We start from the raw sequence: 23,240 nt of genomic DNA, 5'->3' as shown, positions 1-23,240 counted from the left end.
CTGAATGGCATTCGTTATCTTCCTGTCTTTTAATTCGTTTCAGTAGAATCCTGTATTCGTTTCTTCAGTTATTTCGCTTGAGAAAGTTACCCGGTTAACCAGCCTATAGTTACTCAGGTTTATCTTTCTTGATTATTTTGAATGCTGACAAAACGGTAGCACTCTGCTGGTCTTAGGGAATTTCCACGGTAGGTCCAGAGTTAGTCAAATACGGATCAGTCAGCCAGAGATCTTGGCCAACTCATGGCTTGGCTTCGTAGGTTTAAATTGGGTTGTGAGGTTTAATTTGCCCAGGCCTATCCAGCATCCTTAGTTCCTAAAGAACTGCAAAGTATTCACCCTCATGTGGATACACGGATAGAGACTGTGGTCCTCTTTGTAGAAAATAGGAGGCCTCATTTGAGGTACTCAAAGCACCTTGAGGGGACATACAAGCCCGGGTATTCAGACAGATGTCATTCACAACTGTGGGGTACAGCTGAAGGCTTTACAAGTGGTTATTTGAGATGTGCACCTGACGCTACAAATTTTGCTCTTTGCTTCTATGTTTTGACAAAGTGTTCCAATGAAATGTTGTCTTGTTGCCTATCAATACCAGAATCACGTGCAATTGCCAATAGGCACTGAAGCTGCGAATTTGAGGTGACAGCTTGGGTTCAGAAGTGTCACTAAAAGCCTTTTAAGACATCTTCTTTGCATTAACCCCAGAAAATCAATGCAAGCCTTCACAGTGCAATAGGAGTTGAAATTATGTGTATGTAATATGGCCTAATCATTCTGTACATTATCACAGACAGACTCGATATTATTTTTATTGCAGTATTGGCATTTCATTTCCACAGGCGCACTGTGCAAATTCAAAGGCTGCTATAGATCCTCCGCGACGGGTTTGGTCCTGCATGCATGGCAGCTCCCTTTAGAGTCGAGGGATAAAATTCACTGGTGGGTTTCAGGGCACTACAAGGTCCTTTGCACCTTTGCATATGCTGCCCTGGGTAGCTGAGAGCAAGGGAGCCATGCTGAAGACCCTGTGGGTCCTCATAGTGGTCCGTGCATCTGCTTCACACAGAAATCTTTGATCACTGAGAGGCCAAGGGACGTGCCGTAGATCTACACTGGAGAATCCTTGGCCCCTGTTTGTGTTGTACACGTTCCTAGCCCAGAGGCTTGAAGACCATAACTGCCAGGGCTGCATTGCGGCCCGTAGCAGAGCCCAGAACCGAGAGATTTCGGAACCCCAGCCCAACCATGCCATGCAGTTCAGTTGCCCAGGCCTTGGGGAGGCAGTGGCTTTTGCTCTGGATAAAGTTTGCCGTAGCAGTTTGGGTTGTATTGAGTTTTGGGTATTGGGGATCCATGTATCCTGGACTAGCACCCTCATAAATATTATCTCCAAACTTTCACGTATCTTGAATGGGGTGCAGGAGAGGTCATTTATTTCCTTTCTGCTTTAATTAATGCTGCTAGGGTGTTCCATCTTCAGCCCTAGTGACTGGCGTCCTCTGTGCACAGCACAGACCATAGCAATACAAGCTTTCCATTATGCTGCCTTGCCAAAGTGCCTCAAAACTTACTAGAGGGACTCTCTACAGGATGAAATTTCCATTCATTTCAATGGCCCATTAGTTGTCAGCTTCTCTGCCAAGTCTGCCAACAAATGGATTGAGCTAAACCCCTGTCTGCTAGGAATGAGACGTAACAGGAATGTTATATATACTAGATGTCACAGACAACTGCAGCCAATAGGACCTGACATCTGAATGTCCTGTCTGTCTAGTCCAGAGTAATTTGTACCTGGGGTGGTAAGCCAGTAATGTAATATATGGTACAGGCACAGGGGATCAGAACGCCACACCATTTGGAAGACCTCGCTTATTTTGAGAACTTGCATTTTAATCTGGTGGCCTCAAGCACAAGCTTCAGCAAAATATTAATTATTGAGGGAGATTCTCTTACGCTATTTTGATCACATCTTGGAAGAAGGTTCAGCACTGAAAGGATCTGTGCTGTATATGTTACTCCCTTCATTCACTGCCTGTAGTATCGCAGACATGATGCTATGTCTGTATCAGTTCACTTGGGTTTCTCGGCTCGTACCGATTTTTTTTTTTTTCCAGATGAATTAAGCAACTTTAAAATAGTTTTATAATTATATAATATAAATGTAATTAAAATAGTTGGTTATTAATGAATTAACCAACTTTAAAATAGTTTTTAAAAAAAATCAAAATGCCACAATAAGGTTTCTATCAATAAATAACCCTTCCTGGCTTGTCTCAGAGTCACCAAGTTCTGGCTTTTTCTCAGTGAAGCAGAAGCTGATATTGTATTTGGAGATGTTTTGCTGCCCCTGCCCTGACTCCACATCTTCAGCACACAAAAATCCAGAGCTCAAGGTCCCAGATGACTGCACCTGCTTTCGCTAGAAAGCAGAGAGAGGTGGCTAGGGGAATCTGAGATGCCAGGACCCTAAGCCATCAGGCTTTGTAGATCAGAGCTGCACCTTGAGTTGCACTCAAACTAATGTGGGGCTAGCACAGTCTGTAACGCTGAAGTGTTAAATGCCTCCTGTGCACACAGTCTTCAGCAAGGTCTAGTCTGTAATGTTTCAGACATGCTCTTAAGTCCTACGGCTAGAGGATGAGTAGTCTCTGGGGGATACCTCTCCCTAAGGCAGGGATTAGCAATGTTTTTGGGCAGAGTGCCAAAAACACCCGTAACCTCTACTTGGACGATGTTGGTGTGCCAGGGAAGGAAGGCAGGGGAACCCTGAGGGGCCTGGTCCTTGTTGTGGCATTACAGCCCTGGTCTCTTCCCCACCATCTGCCCAGAGACATGCATGCACCTGCTGCCGGCAGCGAGCCGAGCCAGGGCTCTGCAGGCCCCAGTGCAGCTGCTTGCAGCCTCCCCGCCACCTGCTGCAAGCAGCCTGGGCTCCGTGGCAGGCGGCAGGGGCCTGCCCGGAGTCCAGGCCAGCTGCCACGGCCCAGCTTGATGCCAACAGCAGGTGCACACACACCTTGGGGCAGATAGTGGGAAAGGGGGGCCAGGGATGTGCTGCTACAACAAGGATTGGGCCCATTGTGGCTCCCCCACTATCCACCCCAGGTGCGCATGCACCTGCCGCTAGCAACAAACCAGGCCGAGGCTCTAAAGACCCTGGTGCAACTGCTTGCAGTTTCCCTGCTGCCTGCCCCAGCCCGCCCGGGCTTTGAGAAGGCCCCTGCTGCCCACTATGTGTCCAGGGCTGCTTGTGTAAGGCAGCTGGGAGGCTGTAAACAGCTGCACCAGGATCTGCAGAGTCCCAGCCCAGCTTGTTGCTGGCAGCAGGTGCACACGTGCCTCCAAGCTAACAGCAAGGGAACCACAAAGGGCTTGATCCTTGTTGTGGCAGTGCAGCCCCGGCCCCTCACCCGCCATCCACCCTAAGGCGCGCACACCAAGCAAAATACCTTCATGTGCCACACTGACACCTGTGCCAAGGGTTGCCAACCCCTGATCTAAGGGATCCAGTTATAGGTCAAGAACTTGCAGCTATTGGGAGGTATAAGTTAGCAGTGCTTTATGCTTCTGACTATCTTGAACTGCATTACCACGAAGGACGGGGTGCTCAGAAATGTAAAATGTTCCATCATCCTTCCCTCGGCAGCATTGTGTCTAGGTTCTGTATTGCCGGTCCTCCTCTTGAACGAGAACCTGTGCTGCCACTCTTAACATTACTAAATTTACTTTGCAATGAATGATCTCTTTCAGCCCATGGACCAGGCTTCTCTGAAAAACAGCGATGTCCTCATTCTGACCGGCCTTACCCAAATTCCCACGGCTAACCCCGACGGCATGGTAGGGGAGTTCTGCAACAACTTGGGTAGGTCTTTGCTGTAAGAAGCACATTACTTATTTTATCATCTTATTCATTGCTTCGAGTGGGAAGTAATTCTGAGATTCCTGGAACTGAATAAGTTGCCTGACTCTATCTCCTGGCATAAAACTAGCTGTTTAGATTTTACGATGAGCTCCTGATGTCATTAATACAGTAAGTGCTTTGAGAGGCCCTAGTTGTACCTAAAAATGTTTTGCAATGGAACAGGTATAATGAGATTTAATCATCTGCTGCTCTTGGTTTCTAAGTGTGTAGCTTAGCTGCCAACAGACTAGGTGTTGCCTTGGTTTTGAATGTAACCCCACTGAAATATTACTTTTTTTCCTTCCTGAATCTCAGCTAGCGTAAAACCTTCACGCACTGTTTTTTATGACTTTCAGTTTTGAAAACAAGCACATCTGCTTCCTTTCTTACACCTGATTTTTAAATATGTCAAAAGCAAACAGTACAATCTTTTTTACATATCTAGATATCTACATGTATTTATAGACTGCAGAAATATAAAACCTAATCAGAAGCTTCCACAGCTGGAAAAGCTGATAATTGCAAAGCTGTTATATCTGAGTGTGAATTGCAGCATTTCCCAGCCTGTTTCAAACATGACATCTAGCGCTCTCTCCCCTGTCTTCCTTCCACCCCCAAACCAATTCCTCCCTGCTCTTGCTCTTCTGTCACCCAGCTGTCCCTTCATGGATAGTTTATTGCTTATTATCCATCCTGCTATCAAACAATCTTCCCTTTCTTTTAAGCTCCCTATTTTTAGAAGGAGACAGAGGGATTCTAGCAAAATAGTTGGCTTTGTTTTGGTGGGATCTCAAAACATTGGAAAACCTTTTGTGAAGTATGCCTTTCCATCATCGCAGTGAAGTATGCAAGTATCTTTCTCTCCATTTTATGACTGAAGAGACTTGAGGCACACTGGTTGGCTTGCTCAAGGTTGCAAAAAACGCCTGTGATGGAGCTAGGAACAGAGCCCAGGAACATGGGCTCATAATCCTTCATTTTGCCATTCTCTCACCAAAAAAGAAGGCAGTAGATTGCTTTTTAAAGCAACAGTTTGTGCCTGAATTTGTGCAAGATTGAGAGAATGCGATCCCGATGGAGGGGGGATGTAAATCTAGTGCAGGGAAGATTCTTGATCAAGGAATGTGGTAGACTGCCCATCACTCAAAGCCTTTAAGTCAGGGGTTCCCAACCTTTTGATGCTGCGGACTGGCAAACCATGGACTAGCAAGCCACAGACGAGCAGTGACCGGCATACTGCAGGCAGGTAACCAACCCTTGTTTAAACTCAGTATAAAAAAGGGTTGGCTACCTGCCTGCAGCATGCCAGTCACTTCCAGGCTGTGGTTTGCCAGTCCACGGTCACTTTTGGCCTGGCAGCCAGCCCTCCTGTGGACTGGCAGCCAACCCTTCACGACCTGGCACTGCACTGCAGTTGGGAACCCCTGCTTTAAATCATGAGTGGATTTTTCTTTAAGATGTGCTGCAAGTCAGCTGCAAGTCACCGGTCTTGATGATGGGCTTCCTGGGGGGAAATTCCATGGCCTGAGTTATACACAAGGTCAAAGTATCATCACAGTCTGCTCTAGCATTAACACTTATGAATTGGATATGTTTAGCATTTGATAGGTGATGTGTGCACATGCTGCATAAATGTCAAGTACTCTACATTTCCAATGTCTTATGGGCCATGACGGAGAGGGAAGGTACATGCATGTGACACCATTGTTATCCAAACTAATTTTTGTGCTCAAAGGACACGCAGAGTGTTTAAAAAAAAAAAAATAAAATTATATATTGAAAAGCCAGGAATGCAAAACATGACATGCCTGGAACATACATGCGTGTGTCTGCACAAGAGTTTGCTCTGGTTTAAGAGCATGTCCTGAACTATTTAGAGTGGTACCGAGAAAGGTCTTTGAGTAAGCTTCATGCTTGAACCTGATTAAAATTAAAGGAAACCTGAGAAGGAAGCTGTTTGCACTGAATTGTCAGGCAGACATCTGGGATTGAACTGAATTTAGTATAACGTATGAGGAAATGTGGGGAATGAAAGCTGTCTCTCTAAATGTTTTTCAGAACACCTCAATGATGTGAAATCCCATCATACTCAGTCAAACTCCAGAAAGAGTAACAGCAGGTCTGGTTTTCAGCTGGTAGAAAGACTCCAAAAACAGCAGGCCATGAGATCTTTTTATAAAGATTTCATTTCATAGATCTTCTGAGGCTGCAGAAATAGATCAAAATATAATAGTTCAAGGCTTTATAGTTGACAGTGCGAGTTGAATAAAATCTGTATCACCCTTGACCAAGTGTAGTTGAGCTCAGATATAACTAAGTTTCACCCTGAGCTTCATTTTCTACGCAGCTTAGAGGGACTGAGACATCTAACTCCTATCCCTGTTGAGTCACATGCTTGATTTCTACCCCACGCGTGCTGTTCCAAAAACTTCCTCTGTCGTGTCTTCCAAGTCCTATTAGTTTTACTGACAAACCCCTTTTTTTCCATGCTCAGCACTGCAGCACCCATACACTGCAGTTTGAGAAAGCCAGTTGTATTTTTGCAATGCCTCGGGCATCATCAGCAAATTTGCCAGGTTCCCTATCTGTAGGGCTGGTTTGTGATATTTTTTGGTACGGGTATTTGTACAAAGCAGAAATGAGCAGAGTTTGCCTTTCAACTGCTGGCTTGACCTTGCACTAGCAGCTGTTAGAATTGCAAGTATCTCATTTTGAGCTGAAAATTGAACCCAACTTGTTATGGAGTTACTGAAGGAGACTAAATTTGAAATGCTGGGATTATAAAATGACATTAAATTTGTGTGGAGAGTGCATCTATCAATCAAAAAAGGACATTGGCTACAAAATTTGCTTTCAGACATGTATGTCCTCCACATGACATTTGTGCATCTGGAAGCAGAATTGGGACTATTATACATATGGAGAACAAAAAGCCTGTCAAAGCTTTTCAAGTAATTAAGAAACCCCCTGAATTAGAGCAGCTGGAGGTGTCACTTAGCACCCCATCACCAAGGACTAGGACACACTTGTGCCAGGCACTGCTCAGACAAGTAACCCTCGTTTAACTTGTATCTGGATAGAAAGAACCAACGATGCTTATGCATGTTGTCCTGCATACTGAGCTGGCACCACAGTGCTGTCCCTTTACAGTGCCTTCCAGAGGAATCATAGAAAATGAGGGTTGAAGGGACCTCAGGAGGTTACATCTAGTCCAGCCCCCTACTCAAAGCAGGACCAGCCCCAACTACGTCATCCCAGTCAAGGCTTTGTCTACCCAGATCTTCAAAACCTCCAAGGATGGAGACTCCACCACCTCTCTGGGGAGCCTGGTTCAGTGCTTCACCACCCTCCTCGCGAGAGAATTTCCTAATATCCAACCTCAGCTTCCCTTGCTGCAACTTGAGCCCTTTGCTCCTTGTTCTGTCAAGCAAGGAGACCCCATCAGGGATCAAATCTTGGGCCTTTACCACTTGGGGGTGGAATTCCACACTTCATCCTGGGTGCAGGCAGCGGCAATTATAGCTGGGCTTGAATCTTCCCAGCATTTTCTTTCAGGTATCTATGACAGCAACTGATTGAAGCAATTGGGAAGCAACTTCTTCATGTCAAAGTTTCATCTCATTCTTTCACCCAGAGGCACAAAGCACACGGGACCAAGACATAACAAAGTCCTCCAAGCATATTCCCTTCCTTCTAGCCATAGGTTAGGCAGGTTGGACTTGCTCCTCGCATCTGATCTGGAAGAAACAGCCTGCAGTGCTTGCAGCACATTCTCTCGGTCTGAGTCCTCCCAGCCTGTCAGCTTGCTCACTGATACACTGGTATGCTTCTCCAGTCACCGCCTTTGATGTCAGGCTTAGCCTTGGTCAGGAGAAACCAGTCCAGCATGAGTGGAGGCATGCCGGGGGAGCCATGCCGGTGGACTTTGGCAACTGATTGCAGTCATTGTTCTCTTAGTCTCACATACACAGCTTCAAAGTTTCTCTCATCTGCATCCTTGTTTTACCCTTCCTGTCTTATTCCTGAACAAATTCTTCGCAGCCTTCTTTGACAGAACAACTCTATGCCTTTAGTCAGGAAATAAGAAAATTGAATGGGGAAACAGTAGTGCCTACCGTTCATTAAAAAGAAATGCATTGGCCCAGTTTTTGTCAAGCACGCAGTCACTAGGTTTTCACTTGGCAATAAACCCTTTTTGTTTTATGAAGGTAATAAGCAGAGAAGGCAACTGAACAAAATTAAGCAAGATGGGGAGAAACGTCATCAATAAAGATCTTAAACGTTGTATGCAAAGCCAAGTGAGGCAGCCAGCTGGGCCTGCTGTACTGCATTGGGAGATTATTCTTAATTCATTGCAATACTAAGTGCATCACCTCAATCAGTCAGGTACAGTGTAGCAGAGAGAGGTTTTCTTGATATAAACCTGGACTGCGCTGGGAATAAGATGAGGACATCCCTGTGAACTGCAGTAAAAGGAAAGACCATTTAAAACGTGCCGTCACTGTACGAAGATAGAAAATGAGGGCAGAGCGGCCCTCGGCAGATGTTATAACTAGAAGACATTCTTGCCACCACCTGTAAACTTGGAGCCATTATGCTTTTTCCTTTTTCAAAACCATTAAAATACTTCTGCCAAACCCTCTACCTGATTTTAACCTTTTTTTTTTCCCCAAGATGAGGAAGCCTCCATCAAGTTAGAGGCTGTGTGTAAATCTGGGAGGACGGGAGACATGTTCATCACCACTGACAGACAGGTCTAAAGAAGGTCTGGGAGCTGCTGTTGGCTGTGATTCCACAGTTCCTTATTATGAAACTTTTCAAAGCCAAAGATAGGATTTCATTTTAAATCCTGCCCCTCCCCACAGTTGTCTTTGAAAATGTAGACCTTAAGCTCCCTATGCCTCCATTTATGCCCATTTTACAGATGGGGAAATTCTGCCTGTACCCACAGGACAGGGGTGATGTGAAACTTGTAGGTTATGAAGTACTTTGAAGGCCTGGGGGAATGATGCTCTGGAAGTGCCAAGTGTTAGTTTTTTTTCCCCTTGAATGCTTTGCTTTTATGATACGTTTTTCAGGTGACTGTGGAAGGACCAGTGACTCAGACCTCTTTGCTTCCTTTAATACTGTGCAATACAACTCTGATGCATACCGAAAAGGTCTGTCTGACCCACCATCTGCTGTAGAGAACAGTGTGAAGTAGATGCTAACTCCCATTGGGGTTTAAATACTGAAGAGCTTTTAAAAATTCCTGCTAGATGTGTATATCCCTCTTTTAAGCTCAACATCTGACCCTATAATCCTTCCCTGTCTGTTCAGATAAGGCAGAGGGATCCCAGTGTGCCAGATCCTTCTCCATCTGAGCTTGTCAACAAATTCAAGTCAAGGAAGTAATTGCGGCAAGATTTAATATACACATTTTCAGGCTCTTTCACTGGTTTTTGTGTAATGGCTTAATGCATAATGTAACAAATGCTGCAGTGCAATTAACATCACTAGATGGGTTTTCTTATCCCACGACCACAGAAATCGTAGCAAGGCAGCAGTTCTTCACTGAGACCGACGATGCATTTTTCTCTTGTTACAAGGTGCCACAGCGGTTCTGTAGTTTCATGCAGCCAAAGGAATGAAATGTCGATGTTGTGCTTGCGTATAGTGTCCTATTTTGGATCTGTTTCTATTGTAGAGAGAAACTATTTTTATTTTCACCTTTTATTTTTTTTCTCCCTACCCACAATTTGTACAGCTCACAGATGGTAGCAACTGTTTTGTTTTGCGTGCACGGCTGGGACTCGGTCATATTAACAGCTCGAGAAAAAAAATCTGTGTGCCTTTGGGAGCTGTCAGGTTTAAAACAACTGGATTTAGTAGCCCCAGGTTTAAAATCCTCCGCCATTTATCTGAAGCAGCGCAGTTCAGTACAAAACAGTTTACTGTGCATGGCGAACTCAGCCGAGACCCAGGAACAGATGTCCTGCCCACTCTGTGTGGACACTAATAGAAATATCAGATTATTTGCAGTATATGAGGAATGTACTGTCCTGTTTTCACACTCAATATTTCTCCTCAAAGCAGCAGTGCCCTCTCCTGGACTCAAGCGTGCATCAGCCCCGTGGCTCATGAAGTTTTAGTTGCTCAAAGCGCAGAGGCCTGTGCTTCTGGAGGAGAAGGGCCTAGCCTTTAATTCCACTTATGGCTGCAAAATCTTAAGGGGTTAGAGAAGTCTGTCTCATTTATACAGACCCACGCCTACACTGTTATGTCTCATCCTGCGCACCAGGTATCAGACCCTGTGGGGTATTTAGGGATGGAAAGTAAAAGCTGCTAACTTATTTTTTTTCTTTCTCTTTCTCTCTCAAGCAATGACCGTGCGCAGTGGAGGGAACGTGTTGGTGCCCTGCTATCCCTCAGGAGTGATATACGACCTGCTGGAGTGCCTGTACCAGTATATCGATTCTGCGGGACTCTCCAATGTCCCCTTTTACTTCATCTCGCCTGTTGCCAACAGCTCCCTGGAGTTCTCCCAGATCTTTGCTGAGTGGTAGGTTTTATTTTACTGCGTAGCCTGGGTTCAACCATACAGATTGTAGTAAACATGTACAGAGCAAGTGCTGATCGCTGCGATTCCCTTGACTTGAAATGTTCTCCGCCTGCGAGGTAAGGAGTTGGGAGCACGTCTTGTGATTCATGGGAATATGTGCGTCTAGGTCTTCTAGAATTAGAAAGGCATCGTTTCCCTTGGAACGCGTGTCAAATCTGTTTACAAACAGGTAGATGCGTTCACCACTCTCTGGCATCAGCTTTGGTGAGTAAGTGAAGCACCATGCTGAGAGTGACTTTCAGATGCATCTTCCTTGCTGCTCTGTTAGTCTCATTCAGTGCCTCCAGGAGCAGACATCAGTCTAACGACGTGAGCCACCTAGGTTTGTTACTTTTCTAATTCAAGTGAGACATAAAACGAAGGGCCAGGTGTTGCCAGCCTTGGCCATTTCGGCAGGAGCTAAAGTAGACAGCCCAGTCTTGTTCTGGAATAAACACAACATTAATCTTTGCAGACCTTACAACTCACAGGGTCAGCAAACCAAGGGAAGCAATTAACACATCCAGCCAAACCAGCAGAGAGATCAGGTTAAACAGAGCAAAAGGCCTGGCAGGAAATGTCACGTACAAGAAGTTCTTGAGATAAATAACCCAAATGGCATATATTCTAGTTTTTAGCTTGAGCGTGTTTGTTAGTAGCAGTGTTTGATGTAACCAAATGTATTGGGCGCAGCTGTGCTGTAACAGATATTTTTTTTATTAAGTTTCTTAGATAAATTGTAAAAACAAAAGCCTCTTTGTCAGGAAATAAAATACAGTCCAGAGAAAACAGGGTGGTGGTTAATGACATTCCAAACTGGTCAAGGAAAGAGATAAAAACAAAAATCCTCCCTTCCAAAAATTATAACTTTCACAAGGACATAAATCTCATTGAAGTCTTCCAGGGCCATAGAAAAGCTGGTGCAATCAAGTTTCCAAAGTCTCAGTAAAACAAAGACGATTTAAATAAAATAGTCAAAGAGTGTTAGAGTGAGCTATGCATAAACATGGGTTGGGGACTGGAGGGAAAATCAGAGATTTTCCAAAAAGACCTGCTTCTGTTCTGTGTGCCATCCTCCTCCTGCCCAAGTTTCCCCAGCCAATATAGGTGAGGATCTATATTGCATCGTTGGTGGTAGCTTTGGAGGATCTGTACTGCTTTGGAGGATCTGCATTGCATTGTTGGTTGGTCTTGGGAACAGCAGTGTGCGCTTGCCCTTTAGACTCCTTTCATTAGCCACCCTACTGCTCGGTACAATTGTGAGGGAAAGATCCCAGCCCACCCGTGATCATTATGTAGTCATTAAGCCTAGCAAGATACTTGAGGTTGTAAAAACAAAAATAAACTAATCCCTTCATGGAGAGCTCCCAATCTGCTATGCAGAAAAATAAGGCTTAATGGGATACTGGGATTATAATAGAGTTCATCAGGAGGGATATGGATAAGATGAAGCTTAGGATCTGGTGGAGAGAGATCCCACGATACTTTCAGCAAGTCTTATGGTATCTAGCCTTTTTGCCCTGGCCAGTGTCAGTGTAGCTATTAAAACTCATGTTTGGCTGGCACTGTTTTGCACTGGTAAACTGCTGCTGTATTGTTTGAGAGGCGATTGCATTTCAATAATGGATGAAGTGATTTCTGGATGCGTGTGAGTTTTAGGATCTTAGGGGCTAAGAGGTGATGTAAAATTGTGTGTGCTTATGCACACACACATACATGCTAGTACAGTGAAATGGCAACACAGTACAGCATGCAAGTGAACTGTTATTTTGTCAGTCCCATCCACCTTGCAGAACTCAGACAGTTAATGGATATTGTAGATCTTACTTTAATCCTATGTATGCACTGTCTTATCTTCCAAAGTCAGTATGGACATTAGCTGATCCTTGGACACTCCTGTGAGTAACTGTTTTTACTTGCATGGAAACTGAGGCAGAGGTTGTGACTTCTGTAAAACTGCAGAGGGACTTAGACCTATAACTGGGATGAGAACTGAGGAACTCCTGGCTCATGATCCTATCATCAATCAGCTGGATGAAGCTTCCTGTTTTTGGTAGGGTAGAAACTTGACCTCAACCTATAAAACAAGACTGAGTCAAAATAATAAAGTTAAGGATGCATCAGAATTGCAGAATTTTTTTTTAGCAAAAGTCACCCAATTAACTTTACAACAGACAGTTGTTCCGTTACCTAGAAATCAGGGACCTGCTCCCCCTTTCCATGTTAAAGTGAATCCAGTATTCCCACTGAAGTCAGTCACTAGCTTTCAATATCTGCATTATGAAGTGAACAGCTGATAAATGAGTGTGGTAGAGAGGTAAGAAAGGCACTTTGCTAACCTGGCAGACAAGGTTCCTTGGGTGAATTTGATATCTTTTATTAGACCAACCCAAATGGTTGGAGAATAGTTATTAAGCAAGCTTTCGGGTTCAAAAACCCTTCATCAGGCAACCTAAACCCCTGCAACTTTGCTAACCTGACACCCCAGAGAATAAAATATGTTCCAGTGAACCAAACTTGAATGAATGAAAGGATGAGACGGGTGAGGAGATGAACGGGTTTTCGCGAGGCTTACTGAGTTTGCAGAGCAGTAAATTAAAATGTATTGAGTTCCTAAGGTAGAGAAGGTCCCATTGTGTATGAAGTGCACGTGCGTGTGTTTTCATAAAGCATTTCTAGCCCTGCACTGCCTTGCACCTTCTTTAAAGTGGCCTTGCAGGAATTGGTTGTAACACCCTATGGGTGTGAGCTCTTTAATTGTTTAATTTGGAAACAACAGTAAAAAGTGAGAGAGGTTCTCTGCCAGGCTGTGAAAATGAAAAGGCCATATCGGAAAGTCTCATCGGTAGATGGCAGCAGACACTTCAGCATGTTCTGCAGACTCTAACCCTGCTTGTTTTCTTCCCTTTTATAGGCTGTGTCATAATAAGCAGACGAAAGTCTATCTCCCAGAGCCCCCCTTTCCCCATGCCGAGGTAAGCAACCTACCCTTCTGTCTCTGTGACTAATTCTTATGAGTCTGCGAAACAGTCTCTTGCAATCGATCACGCAAGTCAGCTGCTTCTTGGCTTTAGTCATAAAAAATAGTTTGGGGAGAGGAAGAAATTAGAATGTGCCATTAACCCAGTGCTTGCTGCAATATTTTCTTTCACATTACTGCTTAATATCCACTCGCCATTTTATTTCTGCCTTCGTGGGAAGGTGTCTGGCACAAGCACATACATTTCTTTGCTTTTATCAATCCATGCCTGCCAGCATGCTTTTTGTCCACGCTGCTGATTTCCAAGTGTGTAAAGTGAAAACCTAGCAATTGGAGTCAGGTTTATGCCCCAGATCCCACCTTCCCTGCTGAAACGGGCTCCCAAGCCGTCCAGCCCCTAAGAATCATGGGATGACACACCTGGAAACACAAGGTTAATATTTAAGGAGTCCAAGTTGCGAAGACTGAGTGTTATCGTCTGCTCCTATAAATGGAATGTCCTGAGATGGTGTATACTTGAAGCACGTAGGAATAAGACTGCTGCCCCATTTGGGATTCCTGCAGAAACGATGTGTGCATCTCAGGAGGACTTCCTAACAAGCCAGATGTTAAATAAAATATGATGCGGCAGGGCTGGAGTGATGTTATATCTGTGATGGTCCAAAAAATATGCAAGGATGGTGGTGTGCAATATCTTTTATTGAACCAGTTGCATGGTTGGCATAGACTTAAACAAGCTTTCGAATGATCTTAAGAAGAATGCACTGCATTCAAAAGCATGTTAAGTCCATGCCAACCATGCAGTTGGTCCAATCAAAGACTAACACCCACAAAAACCCTTGCCTCTCAAATATGGCCCAGTTTCTACCTTCAGTGAGAGTTTTTTTCACATGCCAACTCCTTTTTATTCCAGTGGAGTTCAATCTATCTCCCCTTGTAGTAGATGAGAGGTAAAAGAGGTGCCAACACATGAAGAATTTGGCTGTTTTCACAGGGTTTCAGTCCAGCTTCTGTCGGAAAATGAGCGTTTTGCACATACAGACACTACAGATCAGCTTGTGAGATTCATTAGCATTGTCAACATCTGTAGCGGGCAAAAATGTATATAAGCTAGGGTTGGCAAGCTGGTCAATTGACTGGTCCAATATTGTCAGTTGAGTGGTCAATTGACTGAATATTTTTTTTGACCAGTCAACATGATTTTATTTAAAAAAAAAAAAAAAAAAAAAAAAAAGCTACATTTTGCTGTAGTTTTCATGACAAAAGTGTGATTTTTTTAAAATTGTTTTTGACACATTTCTTAATGGAAAATTTGTCCTTTTTCTGTTTATTATTTAGAACTATTGGCAAATTTTTTTTACAGTGTTTGATCCAGTCAAATACCCAACCTTAACATAATAAATGCATATGCAGAGGTGCCATCATACAAATGAAGGCTTCATCCAGCCCCTCTGTCGCTGTCTGCAGTTATGAGGAGCTTTGAGCAGAGATTTAGTTGGTGCTGTTTGGCAGTGTAACCTGCCTGCTGTGTATATCACCTCTCTTGTGCTTCCAATTCCCAGCTACCACTGAAGACGATAGGATTAGGGTCTAGCTTCTAATCTTTGCTCTTTCTAGGTGCTGGAATATGTTTTAGACAGGGAGTGTAGTGAATTGAGAACGGTCTGGCATCAGGGATAATGGAGCTTGCATGGCCAGCATCCACGCGTTGTGCTTAAAAATTTACCCAGGGAAATCAAGTTGCAAAGCCTAATCTCCAAGAGCAAGATGCTCTAGCCATGCAGCTAGCACTGCTTCTTAATTTATCCTGAATCTCTGTTCTTCGCTGTAGGCTTGTTGGCCCCTAGTTTCTAGCTGAAGTGCCTTCTGTTTTTCTGCCCCCTGCTATTCTACGTCCTCCCAAAAGCTTTAAGGCTTCCCAACTCCCATTCCAGCACACACACGAAATCACTGGGTCAAAGTGAAGACCTTCAGAAAAAAAGCATGCAGCTATCAAAGAGTGGCTTAATTAAGCAGTCTAGCAGGATGGGCCTGTGTGTTTGTACTGTGATAACAGTATCCTCTGATTGCAAGGATGTCTTTTAATTCTCCAATGCTCTTTTCATAACCGGATCCCTCTGAATTGTTTCACTGCCTCTAAGAACATTTTTAGCTGTTGCATGTGTAGATCAAGTTAATGACTTTGGTTTCTGAGAATCGGGAGCTACAGTTGAGATATTTTGAATATTGGGCTGACAGATTAATCTGTCCTCAGCAAGAAAGCTCCTTCTGGTCTAGGATATTTTAGAAGCTACACGAGCTGAAGAGCTGACCTGAGAATTATGTGCCTGCAGCTTAAACTGTGTCAGTTATACTAGTTTTGAACATATAATAATTCTCCTTTCTCCCTTCACAAAGGAAGCAATAAATCACCCTGGGGACAGTGTTGAGGCTATGTTACAGCTAAAGCAGCCTGTCTCTTCCAGGAATTACTATAACCGACTCCAAACTGTCATGTTAACACAGCAGCCTGTAACTCTTATGGTGCCAGTTCGTACAATCCCGCGGTAACTTGTTTGAGCATTGTATGGCTAAGGGAGTGAAAAGGATGTGTCCCTGAGGAATACCACTCTTGAGTCCTGATGTCTTGGAAAGATTCATAACATCGGACCTTGGTTCGAACTCCTTATGATAAATGAAATGTAGAAAAGTTGGTTGAAGCAGGTAAGAGAGATTTTACAGAGGCCAAAAAGTGTATTAACTACCATGGATTCTATGGAGGAGTCCTCTAGCACAAATCAGTGTTTCTGTTTGCAACTCTTGTGTAAGCACTGGGGACAAAGAATGGTGTCCTGCACTTCCCCCTTCAATTCCCCCTCCTCCCCCAGCGATGACCCAGTGGGTGTCCTCCTTGCTGATTCCTGCCACTTAACAACCACTTTGCAGATATAGGCTTCGGAGCAGTACTGGCAGCTCCAGCACTTGCTAACACTCTTTTGAAAACTTGGCCCGTAATAAAAATAACAGGCAAATGAATAATGATCCTGTTTGTTCCAGGTAAAGCTTCTGGTATAGTCGTAAATCACAAGTGAGGCGCGCTTCAGGAGAGCACAAATCAGATGGAGATTAGGGAAAAATACCAATAAAACCTACCACCCCCAAAGCACTGAATGGTCCACGTCGCGGTGGCAGTGCTCACCACTAGGCTTTCTGTTTCTTGTTGCCACCCTGCAAGCGTGATTCACACTTTCCTTAGGCTGCAGCTCAGCCTTTGTCACAGTCCCACAGCTGGAATTGGTTTAGTGTTACTGGGCCGTGTCGGGGCCGGGCATGCAGAGAGCACGCTGTTCCTGTGTTTTCCCTTTAGGAAGCATAGAAGTGAGACTGAAAAGTGTAAACGGGGTGGGGGGGAATTTCTTCCATTTGACTGTACGTGTATGTACGTCTGCCTCTAGGGAACTGTTCTGCCCCCCTTCCCAGCACAGTCTGCAAGATATGTGTCTTTGTAGCATCCATGCAAGATAGGGGAAGTGCTTTAATTCCCATTCTACCCGAAGGGAATTAAGACCTGGAGGCGAGGGCCAGGTCTGTACTGCAAATAGCTGTGCCATTAAAAGTGTCAGTCAAATGGGTGATCCCAGCAGCTGTCAGGCTAAGCCCCTTTTGCTTGTAGCTAAAGCAGGGAGGAGGCCTGGAGCAATCTAAACTGGCCATAGGGCCTCTTTTCTTGTATGAGCTGCACCTGCACTGCAGTACTGCAAGCTGCCCTTTCTCCTGTCCCCCATCAGGCCAGCTGTGAAAGGGTAGATGGTTATAGGTGACCAGATGTGACATCAGCTATATTGCTCCATTGTTTGCCACTGGCCACAGAAACTGGTATGCCTCAACCACATCGGCCTGATGGGCCACGGGGCTCAGGAGAACTCTTTAAGTTGTTGTAACGTGTTCATGGAGATGAGCTGATGAGGGAAGAAGACCTCAGCTGCTTGCTTCCATGTTGGGCAGGTCAGAGGAAGTCATTGCTCAGATACCATTAGTTGAGCCCCTCCACGTACCCGGCATTATGCATAGGAGAAGGGCCATATGCAGAGAACAAGCTGTTCTCATCCACCTAAAGAGGAGAATTAAAAGGACTGGGTGTCCTCATTACCTTAACATGTCCGGGCTTGTGGTAGCATCTCCTTCCTGGGAAGCTTTCAAGAAGAGGCTGGATGAGCGCTGGCAGGGATGATTCAGGAGTGGCGATCCTGTATGTTGTCAGATGCCCCTCAGGATTGTTGGGCCATTGATGGCTTTGGCTAAGTGTAAGAGCTATTTCCTTCCTTGCATTGGTTTCAGATCTGTAGCCTTTGCATTTCATCCCATTACCACTGTTATGAGATGAGAGGTAGGAGTTCTTGGCTTGTCTTCTCTCCTGCTATGTTTTTACCTCTACCCAGTCCCTTGTTTCCTCCTCCTCTGTAGACTAAGCTACTCCAGTCTTTTCAGTCTGTTTATCGGGAATTCTCTCCAGCCCCCAAATTCTTCTATTTGTAATGAATCCTTTGAGACGGTATAACCAGCAACAGACATCAGAGCACCCAAATTCCTTCTGCTCCCTCCTCGTTGTCCCCTTTCTCTGTTCTCAGAAATTTATCATCTCTCCTCCCATTTTATCTATGCGTGAAATTAGTTTTTCTTAGAGGTGATTTCTTTTCTAATACAGCACTGCCACATTATAATGAACTGTGCTTATAACAAACCTCTGCTTTTAGCAGTCGCAACTGCAGGAACCTTCTTTTTTTTCATTATTACAGTGCGACAAATTGACAAACCCTGTTACAGCAAACACCCTTTTTTTAATGAAGTTTTCTCCCAGCCCCACAGAGGTTCACTATAATGAGGTTGTGCTTATACAACCAACCCAATTGTATAGAGAATCCTACTTTTCCAGTGCTGCAGGCAAGAAACATAGGTGATTTTTTTTTTCAGAGCTGCACAGAGAAATTTGGACACCAGTTCCTATTAAAATGAAATATTGGGCGGGGGGGTGTCCAGAGGCCTTCAAGAGCTTTAGAAATCTCTGCTGTAATCTTTCACTTGGAGCAGTAGCCGATTGCTTGGATAAGAGTAAGAACTACATGTCTCAGCTGCAAGGAAATAACAGCTGCCAGTAGGACTGCAGTGAAAGCACTGATAGTAGCTTCTCAGAAAAAAGAGATGAGTGAGAGCATTTGCTATGATGGGAGAACAGTAAAAAAGAGTAGCTAACCCATATCGGGCCAGTTTGGTCCTATACTTCTGCAGCGGTCCCAGTTTACGTTTCCCAAGTCAGTAATTTTCATGACTAGAAGGACGAAGAACTTGAAGTGAATCAACACTAGAAGTTTCTATCCCGTTAGAAACAAGATTTGTGGGGTTTGAAGGCAAGGGTGATTTGTACCTTATAGACTAACTAAATCAGAGATGCCTAAGCTTTCATAAGCAACAGCTTACTGCTGCAGATGCTATGAAGGGACTGATTTGATAAGAGTCTTCAAATACCAGAAAGGCAATTATAGAGAGGAAGTAGATGGGTTTTTGTCTGTGGCCGTAGGGGCCAAGATGAGGAGCAGTGGCCTCAAACTACAGCACAGGAAATTTGAAGTTGGAGATTGGAAGGAACTTTCTCACTAAGGGTGGACAAGCACTGGAGCAGCCTACCTAGAGAAGTTGTGGCCTCTCCATCCTTGCAAGTTGTTAAGAGGAGGTTAGGAGGATGGTTGCATGGGGTGGTTAAGTCAGGAATGATCCTGCCTTGAGCAGAAGGCTGAACTAGATGACCTTGTGAGGTCCCTTCCAGCCCTGCTTTTCTGTAATCCCTAAGATTTAACAAACTTTTTGCAGATTTAGAAGTCTAATAAAGAGAAGTGGAATCGATCTCCCCAGAATACCATTATTACTCGCATTTTTTTATTTTTTTTATGAAATGACTTGGATTACGGTTCCTAACTTCGGAGCTGAAAGTGAATGGGACTTCATCTCCCACATCTTCTCAATCAGGGATGTCAAACTCAAGTGGCTTAGAGGGCCACTTTCTGTGCTTTTCAGGTGCCCACAGGCTGCAGGTAGGAGCCCCGGCACTGCAGCCAGAGCCAGGGCAGAAGTCTATAGGCCAGGTGACCCAGCTCCATGAGCAGGATCCAGCCCACAGGCTGGATGCTGGGCATCCCTGTTTTAAATTATGCCAGTCCCTATGCAAAGGTGGCTACTTTCTTATCTTACTGAAATGAGTTTCTCTGCCCAAATCTGAGGAAGCAGTAGCAGCTGGTTGTCCTTAAATCTTTGGCTGTGGACAGACTTTACATTTGTAGCGCTACAAGTGTCTTTGTCAGGCTGCAAAAGGCAGGGACAGATGTGCACACCCCTTGTCGCACTGTGGACATGGAGGAAGTGCTGCAGAAATGTTCACGGATGAAATATGATCTTCTCTGCGAGGCTATGTTTTGTAGCGCCACATAATGTGCATAGTGCATCATAGTGCTGCATGGGGTTTCTCGGTCTACCAGCTTCCAGCCATACCCCGCTGTCCATATGTCCCACCCAAGAGGGGAGGGACGGAGAGTGGGGGGCATTAATCGGTGCTGTGGGGAGCAGCAGCAATGAATGCCCTCCTGCCTGTGGGGGAGGCATCAAGGTGTCAGAGCCTGGTCTCTGGGAAGAAGCAGCTGTGCTCCCCGAGGTAGCCAGAGCATGGAGCAGCACTTGCAACCGCCACAAATTACTGTCTATTCACAGCCTTTGTTGCCAGTGTCTCAACAAAGAAGCTGAGGATAGACTGCCCGCAAGACTGAACCATAAAATGTGGTCCTTGTAGATGACTGATTGAAGCACTGCCAAAGTGGGACTGAGAAACGTCCGTACCTCGCGCCCTACTGCTCTCTCTCCCCGTAGCAGACTCCGTCTCCAAGGCTTGTCCAAAAACCCTTTCCCCATGTCCCTGAACACAGTCACTTGAAATCCATTAGTATTTACAGGGTGATTTTGTTGGAGAAAGGAAGAATGTTGGAATTATCTCCCCAGCTTAAAGAGGCAGTTGGCGGCACCCAGAAGAAATAGCCAGGAAATATCTGGTTTTTCTGATTGAAAATAGCAGAAGCGTGAGTAATGTTGATTTCATGGTCGGAAACCCGAGCATTTTTCTTCTTGATTTTTGTTTCTTTCCTTCATATACCATCTCCCACATGCCATACTCAAAGCAATAAATAGCAGGAGTTAAGTGACAAAGTATTCTCTTCTACAGCAAAAGGACTTTTGTTGCTGGTGGCCTGTGCAGGGAGCGAGGGAAGCAAAGTGATGTATGCATTTCCATCGATAGGAGAGACGCTGCTATCTAGAATTTTTGGCTACGGATGCACACAGTATAAATAGCAATACGTCTTGGCTGTGCTGAACAAAGAGTACACAAAGGCTACATAGATTTATCCACTTTATAGCAGCAGTTACTGACCCTGTAAATCACACCTCCTGCTTTAGAGGGAAACTTAGCCACTTGGGATTTTAAAAAAACACAGCTCTCCACCATTGACGTTCAGCGTGCTTTACCGTCTTGGGTCTCTCTCAAGTTTTTTCAATCGATTAAAGAATCTTTCTATAGAAAGACGTCTCAAATGCTTCCTGCTTCCAGAAACTAAAGCTTCCTGACCTGACTTTGGAAATACTTCTGACCCTAAATTGGCACAGACCATGGTTCAATAATCTTATTTATCTGCAACACTCTCTAATGTGCGTGTCTAGCCCCTTTCCTCTTCAGATCCCAAAGATCTGTACAGATAATCGTCACAAACTCAATCTCGCAATAACCAGGTGAGACAGTTCTAGTTGAGCCCATTTCGTAGATCCAACTCTTGAGGGAAGGGGGGAGTTTATTGAATTTTATCCTTGAGATTATCAAATTACCAGGTGTTTCAGAAGTGGCAGTAGAAGGTGTCTAAACTTGTTTCTGTGCCCTTTCAGGTGGGTCATGTCATGCCGTGCTGTCATCAAACTCCCTAATTGGGGAGGGAGGCTTTGTGTCAGTGTTTGGTTGAGATTGCCAGGAAAGAAACAACACGTTATATTGTAGTGAAGAGGGAAGGGGAGGCTGGGAGGGAGGTTAAGCCCACAGTGACCTGATGGTCCAACCTGGCACTAGGGGATGGGGTACTGTTGGTGTCAAAGGTCTTGTGTCTATCTTTAAAATTAAAAAAAAGTAGGATTTTATGAGGCTGCCATGAAATAGAATATATCTCGGTTTTTGATCATCTCCTTCGCTTAACGCAATCGCCTCCCTTCTTTGCAAAAGTTTGCGTGCTGTACGTGTATATGTATTGGAGTAGGAGATGGTGAATTGATGCATGGGTAGATTGCGTTAGGGTTTCCAGGGGGGAAAAACCATGTTCCAAAATTGCCCGGCACCAAAATGTCAGTCATTATAGTTGGTTCCTGGAGACTAACAAAGCCCTGTCCTGGCCCATCACAAATCCAATTTGGCTTTTGCAGCATAAATCCCACAGCTGGCCCTATAGAAACAGGTTTTGCAACCTCAGGTTTAGGTTTTTGATAAGTCTCAGAGAGCTCCAGAGCTGCCGGGAGTGCTTCCCTTCTGGTTCTTCCCGATTTCAGTAATTTATGGGCTAAAACTTGTTTTGCCCATTGCCTGCGAAGCTGTTGTGCAGGAGGTAGCTCTTACTACTGGAGTAATGTTTAGAGTCTAAAAATTGCACTCCAGATGCTTTAATCAGAAATCTTTACCAGCCTTAATTATAGGAGTGTTTGCAAGACTGAGTGCATATTAACTGCCACAGCAGTTATTGGATGTATATTTAAATTCCCCTTCTGGAAACTGAACTGGAATTTGATATGGCAGGCAAGTCGGAGGGGGGAGGGTGCTTCAGCCTATCATACTGCAAGGGAACGGAGAAATCTGCAGGTCCTTTCTCTCTACGGTGCGATCATTTCTATATGTGCCGAGGACCCCAGTGGCAAATCTGACGGGCTGTGTCTGCATTCAGTCTCCGTCACCCCAAAAGGCGCTGGTGTCGGTCCAGCTTTGCCAGCTCTCCATTCCCACGCGGCAGTGCGGGTTTGAACTGGATGTGTAGGCAAAACAAATGGAGAACAAAATCATGCAAGAAAACCCTCTTTGAGGAAGCTGAAAGAGCAAGGGGGAGGAGAAGGGGAAGAGAAGAAAATGGGTGTTTGCACAGAGCACAGCCAGACTGCTATCATTTCAGTGAATAAAAGCTGGAATCGCAGGCATGTTTGTACATTGCCTTTGCCAGCGCCAACGCATTTCATTGACTGGTGACATCTAGAGATTTAGCCTGACAAATCACAGGGTTTATTGCCGCTGAACTTGATCAACAATCAGCCGCTGTCCTTGTGTCGTGGTGCTAAGAAGCTTTAAAACTTGCTCAGATCCCACATGCCCAGTTAACACTGGTTCGAAAGCACCAGCTTTCTCATTCCTTCTTTAATAAGCTTTGCATAACACAGCAAAGGGCAGCTAATACATGAGGCTCTGGAAAGACGAGGGATGGCATCGGGAGGTACTTATCACATGTAACAACAGGGAACAATATCGAGAGGGGAGGTCTCAGGCTGTGAAGCGTAGTGTGTTAGTCGGTGCGTGCGCTGCCATCTGCAAACAAGCGGGACTGGGCAGGGTTTCCATAGACTAGCACAGATATTTTTGGCAGCCTGTTACTGAAGCCTCCATTGCAAAACCCTACAGTCCTGAGCAGTATTGCTACACTTGGCAGCAGATGTCACTAGATAGTTGTGTGTCTAAAAAGGAA

At 44.8% G+C, this 23,240-nt stretch overlaps 1 protein-coding gene across 2 annotated transcripts in view; it reads left to right on the top strand.

The window, feature by feature from the left end:
• INTS9 (integrator complex subunit 9) overlaps nt 1–23,240 on the top strand; it is an 86,088-nt gene that overhangs the window by 38,313 nt on the left and 24,535 nt on the right. For both annotated transcript variants that reach the window (XM_006029261.1, XM_025210726.1), the window contains exons 9-11: nt 3,754–3,865; nt 10,265–10,445; nt 13,399–13,459. In XM_006029261.1, the coding sequence (XP_006029323.1) occupies nt 3,754–3,865; nt 10,265–10,445; nt 13,399–13,459 (354 nt within the window). The remainder of the gene's footprint in view (nt 1–3,753; nt 3,866–10,264; nt 10,446–13,398; nt 13,460–23,240) is intronic.

This window comes from Alligator sinensis, unplaced genomic scaffold, assembly GCF_000455745.1.
Source record: "Alligator sinensis unplaced genomic scaffold, ASM45574v1 scaffold637_1, whole genome shotgun sequence".
In the NCBI taxonomy this organism is placed as follows: domain Eukaryota; kingdom Metazoa; phylum Chordata; order Crocodylia; family Alligatoridae; genus Alligator; species Alligator sinensis.
The sequence above is the reverse complement of the archived record's forward strand: the minus strand, read 5'-3'. Positions and strand labels throughout refer to the sequence as shown.